This window comes from Salvelinus sp. IW2-2015, unplaced genomic scaffold, assembly GCF_002910315.2.
Source record: "Salvelinus sp. IW2-2015 unplaced genomic scaffold, ASM291031v2 Un_scaffold1294, whole genome shotgun sequence".
NCBI classification, from domain to species: domain Eukaryota; kingdom Metazoa; phylum Chordata; class Actinopteri; order Salmoniformes; family Salmonidae; genus Salvelinus; species Salvelinus sp. IW2-2015.
In genome coordinates, this window is record NW_019942822.1 from 81,600 (window position 1) to 87,197 (window position 5,598).

Sequence of the window (5,598 nt, forward strand, 5' to 3'; positions counted from 1 at the left end):
TGTCTCTTCAGTTCAGTACTGGCAGTACCTTACTATCTGTCAGTCAAGTTCTTCAGTCCAGTACCTGGCAGTACCTTATTACTATCTGTCAGTCAAGTGTCTTCAGTCCAGTACCTGGCAGTACCTTACTATCTGTCAGTCAAGTGTCTTCAGTCCAGTACCTGGCAGTACCTAACTATCTGTCAGTCAAGTTTAATACCTGTGAGTGCAGGCAGCTTGTTCCCCCCACCGCAGCATCCGGGCGGAGTTGGCCTTCTGATCTGTTTCAGCTTCTCTATCTTCAGGTTCTCTAGTCTCTTCAGGGCATGTGCTGACATACCCCCCATCCCTGCCCCTGAGCCTCCCGCCTCGCAGCCTCCTCCTGCCCCTCCGTCCTCCAGAGCGGTCAGGTCCTCCAGACTGCCAGCTGCATTCAGGTTCATCTCCACACCGCTGTCGTTGTTGTTGGCGCTCCCCAGTGGAGAGCGCTCGCTACTGCAGGAAGACTGGCCACCCGGGCTGGGCTGAGACTTCTGGAAGAGGGGAGAAAAGAGAGAGAGAGAGAGAGAGACAACATGTCACTTAAAACCCCAATCCACATGTTTTACTGTCAAAAACAACCCCAACACTTGTTTTTCTATAACGACTGAGGGATGGGGCTGGAGAAATGAAACCACTCTCAAATTCATAGACTCATAGAGTCCACAAAATCAACATGAAACCATATTCAAAGGAATACTTTGTTTATTTACAAAGACACGAACTCTCCAGTCTAAACTCACCAGAGTGCTCTCAGGTGCCAGCAGTTTGCAGTCGTCTCTGTGTCCAGCCTCCTCTTTCTCCAGCAGCAGTTCACCACGCTGTCCACCAGAGGTCAGTGATGAGCCTGGCTGCCGAGGCCCAGTGTCTCCTCTATGCTTCTTGGTGATGTGAGCCTCAGGGCCGTGGACTGTCTTCACGTGCTTCCGCAGAGAGCTGGGGTCAGTGTAGCGCTTAGTACACCCAGAGATCTTACACACGTAAGGCTTCTGCAGAGGGACAGGAGGACACAGCCACAGCACACATGATTACACACGTCAGACGTTTTTATTTAAAAGTGATTTCTTAGGCCATCTGTCTTTCAAATAGTATTTCAGAAAACATTAGATACATCTGTGAGATAAATTATAGATATCGATGTTATTCATATTTTATTCATTTAATTTTTTTAATTTAACCTTTATTTAACTAGGCAAGTCAGTTAAGAACAAATTCTTATTTACAATGACGGCCTACACCGGCCAAACCCGGACGACGCTGGGCCAATTGTGCGTCGCCCTAACAGGACTCCCAATCACGGCCGAACGTGACTTAGCCTGGATACCGATCGATTATTCACTAGTTATTCGTAACAATTCATAACACAACTTAAATCTGTCATTTGAGTGAACAATCCCTTTAAGCAGGTGAGGATGTAAGCGGTTAGTGTGATTGGTTGATTTACGGCGTGTACCTTGTTGGAGTTAGTGTGATTGGTTGATTTACGGCGTGTACCTCGTTGGAGTTAGTGTGATTGGTTGATTGATTGTACCTCGTTTGAATGTGTGCGGTTCTGGTGCTTGGCTCTGTCCGAGGCGTTGGAGAAGGCTTTGTTGCAGCCCTCGTGTTCACAGACGTACGGCTTCTCCCCCGTATGAGACCTCAGGTGGGTCTTCAGGTTCTCCAGGCGAGAGTAGGCCTTATTACAGCCCTCAAACTGAAACAACAGACAACCTATAACAGCCCTCAAACTGAAACAACAGACAACGTATTACAGCCCTCAAACTGATACAAAGAGCCTCAAACTGATACAACAGACAACTTATAACAGCCCTCAAACTGATACAACAGACAACCTATAACANCTTATAACAGCCCTCAAACTGATACAACAGACAACTTATTACAGCCCTCAAACTGATACAACAGACAACTTATTACAGCCCTCAAACTGAAACAACAGACAATCTTCAAGCTGCATACTGGACCCTATTCCAACTAAATTACTGAAACAGCTGCTTCCTGTGCTTGGCCCTCCTATGTTGAAAATAATTAACGGCTCTCTATCCACCGGATGTGTACCAAACTCACTAAACATGTCAGTAATAAAGCCTCTCTTGAAAAAGCCAAACCTTGACCCAGAAAATATAAAAAACGATTGGCCTATATCAAATCTCCCATTCCTCTCAAAATTCTTCGAAAAAGCTGTTGCGCAGAAACTCACTGCCTTCCTGAAGATAAACAATGTATACGAAACGCTTCAGTCTGGTTTTAGACCCCATCATAGCACTGAGACTGCACTTGTGAAGGTGGTAAATTACATTTTAATGGCGTCAGACAGAGGCTCTGCATCTGTCCTCGTGCTCCTAGACCTTTGTGCTGCTTTCGATACCACCGATCACCACATTCTTTTGGAGAGATTGGAAACCCAAATTGGTCTACACGGACAAGTTCTGGCCTGGTTTAGATCTTATCTGTCAGGAAAGATATCAGTTTGTCTCTGTAGATGGTTTGCCCTCTGACAAATCAACTGTAATTTCGGTGTTCCTCAAGGTTCTGTTTTAGGACCACTATTGTTTTCACTATATATTTTACCTCTTGGTGATGTCATTCGGAAACATAATGTTAACTTTCACTGCTATGCGGATGACACACAGCTATACATTTCGATGAAACATGGTGAAGCCCCAAAATTGCACTCCCTGGAAGCCTGTGTTTCAGACGTAAGGAAGTGGATGGCGGCAAATGTTCTACTTTTAAACTCGGACAAAACAGAGATGCTAGTTCTAGGTCCCAAGAAAAAAATAGATCTTCTGTTGAATCCGACAATTAATATTGATGGTTGAACAGTCGTCTCAGATAAAACTGTGAAGGACCTTGGCGTTACTCTGGACCCTGATCTCTCTTTTGACGAACATATCAAGACTGTTTCAAGGTCAGCTTTTTTCCATCTACGTAACATTGCAAAATTCTGAAACTTTCTGTCCATAAATGATGCAGAAAAATGTATCCATGCTTTTGTCACTTCTAGGTTAGACTACTGCAATGCTTTACTTTCCGGCTACCCGGATAAAGCACCAAATAAACTTCAGTTTACACGGCTGCTAGAATCCTGACTAGAACACAAAAAATTGATCATATTACTCCAGTGCTTGCCACTCTACACTGGCTTCCTGTTAAGGCTAGGGCTGTTTTCAAGGTTTTACTGCTAACCTACAAAGCATTACATGGGCTTGCTCCTACCTATCTTTCAGATTTGGTCCTGCCGTACATACGTACACATATGCTACGGTCACAAGACGCAGGCCTACTTACTGTCCCTAGAATTTCTAAGCAAACAGCTGGAGGCAGGGCTTACTCCTATAGAGGGTGGGGCTAGGGTCAATATGTTATATCTGGAGTATTTCTCCTGTCTTATCCGGTGTCCTGTGTGAATTTAAGTATGCTCCCTCTAATTCTCTCTCCCTCTTTTCTCTCTCTCTCGCTCTTTCTCTCGGAGGACCTGAGCCCTAGGACCATGCCTCAGGACTACATGGCATGATGACTCCTTGCTGTCCCCAGTCCACCTGGTCATGCTGCTGACCCAGTTTCAACTGTTTTGCCTGCGGCAATGGAACCCTGACCTGTTCACCGGACGTGCTACCTGTCCCAGACCTGCTGTTTTCAACTCTCTAGAGACAGCAGGAGCGGTAGAGATACTCTGAATGATCGGCTATGATAAGCCAACTGATATTTACTCCTGAGGTGATAACATGTTGCACCCTCTACAACCACTGTGATTATTATTATTTGACCCTGCTGGTCATCTATGAACATTTGAATATCTTGGCCATATTCTGTTATAATCTCCACCCAGCACAGCCAGAAGAGGACTGGCCACCCCTCATAGCCTGGTTCCTCTCTAGGTTTCTTCCTAGGTTCTGGCCTTTCTAGGGAGTTTTTCCTAGCCACCGTGCTTCTACGACTGCATTGCTTGTTGTTTGGGGTCTTAGGCTGGGTTTCTGTACAGCACTTTGAGATATCAGCTGATGTAAGAAGGGCTTTATAAATAAATGTGATTGATTGATCTTATTACACTCCTCAAACTGAAACAACAGGGATCTTATTACATACAGCCTCCCATCTGAAACAACAGGGATCTTATTACATACAGCCTTCCATCTGAAACAACAGGGATCTTATTACACTCCTCAAACTGAAACAACAGGGATGTTATTCATACAGCCTTCCATCTGAAACAACAGGGATCTTATTAACATACAGCCTTCCATCTGAAACAACAGGGATCTTATTAATACAGCCTTCCATCTGAAACAACAGGGATCTTATTAATACAGCCTCCATCTGAAACAACAGGGATCTTATTACATACGGCCTTCCATCTGAAACAACAGGGATCTTATTACATACGGCCTTCCATCTGAAACAACGAGGGATCTTATTAAATACGGCCTTCCATCTGAAACAACAGGGATCTTATTAAATACGGCCTTCCATCTGAAACAACAGGGATCTTATTACATACAGCCTTCCATCTGAAACAACAGGGATCTTATTACACTCCTCAACCTGAAACAGATTCACAGATTCACCCATCAAATTGAAACACGTGTACAGATATACATTATGTGGACTGAAAGCCAACGTCTGATTCAATCAGTGTCAGGTAGAGAATCTCCATAAAAGCCACATACATGCACTGTGAGTATACTACCTGTACTGTACCTCTCTCTCTCTCTCAAACTGATCTTCGAAACGGAATTATTTGATGAATAAACTGAATTCAAATTCATTTAACAATCCATTTGAAAGGTCTGTTTGAGAGAGAGACCAGGCTACAGTAAGTAGTATACTCACAGTACACTTATGTGGTTTCTCTCCTGTGTGCCTGCGCATGTGAACCACCAGCATGTACTGGGCCTTGAAAGGTCTCTGCTCCCTGGAACACTCCTGCCAGTGGCACACAAACTCCTTCTTCTCTCCGTGGATGTGCTCGTTGTTGATGTGCTGTGGAAGAGAGAGATGTGTTATTGTCAAGAGTGTTCAGTCTTTACCAGGATGCTGTGTTATGTGTTCTCTAGACTAACTACTCTAGACTGAGAGTTAGAGACCACTACTCTAGACTGAGAGTTAGAGACCACTACTCTAGACTGAGAGTTAGAGACCATTACTCTAGACTGAGAGTTAGAGACCACTACTCTACACTGAGAGTTAGAGACCACTACTCTAGACTGAGAGTTGTTCCTATTCACGTTCACTAGCTCCTACTGTCCCTATTCACGTGCACTAGCTTCTGCTGTCCCTATTCACGTGCACTAGCTCCTCCTGTCCCTATTCACGTTCACTAGCTTTTCCTGTCCCTATTCACATGCACTAGCTCATCCTGTCCCTAATCACGTGCACTAGCTTCTGCTGTCCCTTTTCACGTGCACTAGCTTCTCCTGTCCCTAACGTATTCATGTGCACTAGCTCCTCCTGTCCCTAATGTACTCATGTGCACTAGCTGCTCCTGTCCCTAATGTACTCACGTGCACTAGCTGCTCCTGTCCCTAATGTACTCACGTGCACTAGCCTCTCCTGTCCCTAATGTACTCACGTGCA

General features: G+C 44.8%; 1 protein-coding gene across 1 annotated transcript in view; it reads right to left on the bottom strand.

The window, feature by feature from the left end:
- Window positions 1-5,598, bottom strand: part of LOC112070325 (zinc finger protein GLI1-like) — a 136,068-nt gene that overhangs the window by 11,584 nt on the left and 118,886 nt on the right. The window contains exons 8-11 of the mRNA XM_070438917.1: window positions 4,855-5,004; window positions 1,550-1,714; window positions 762-1,007; window positions 200-512 (exon numbers count right to left, since the gene is read on the bottom strand). Coding sequence (XP_070295018.1) covers window positions 200-512; window positions 762-1,007; window positions 1,550-1,714; window positions 4,855-5,004 — 874 coding nt within the window. The remainder of the gene's footprint in view (window positions 1-199; window positions 513-761; window positions 1,008-1,549; window positions 1,715-4,854; window positions 5,005-5,598) is intronic.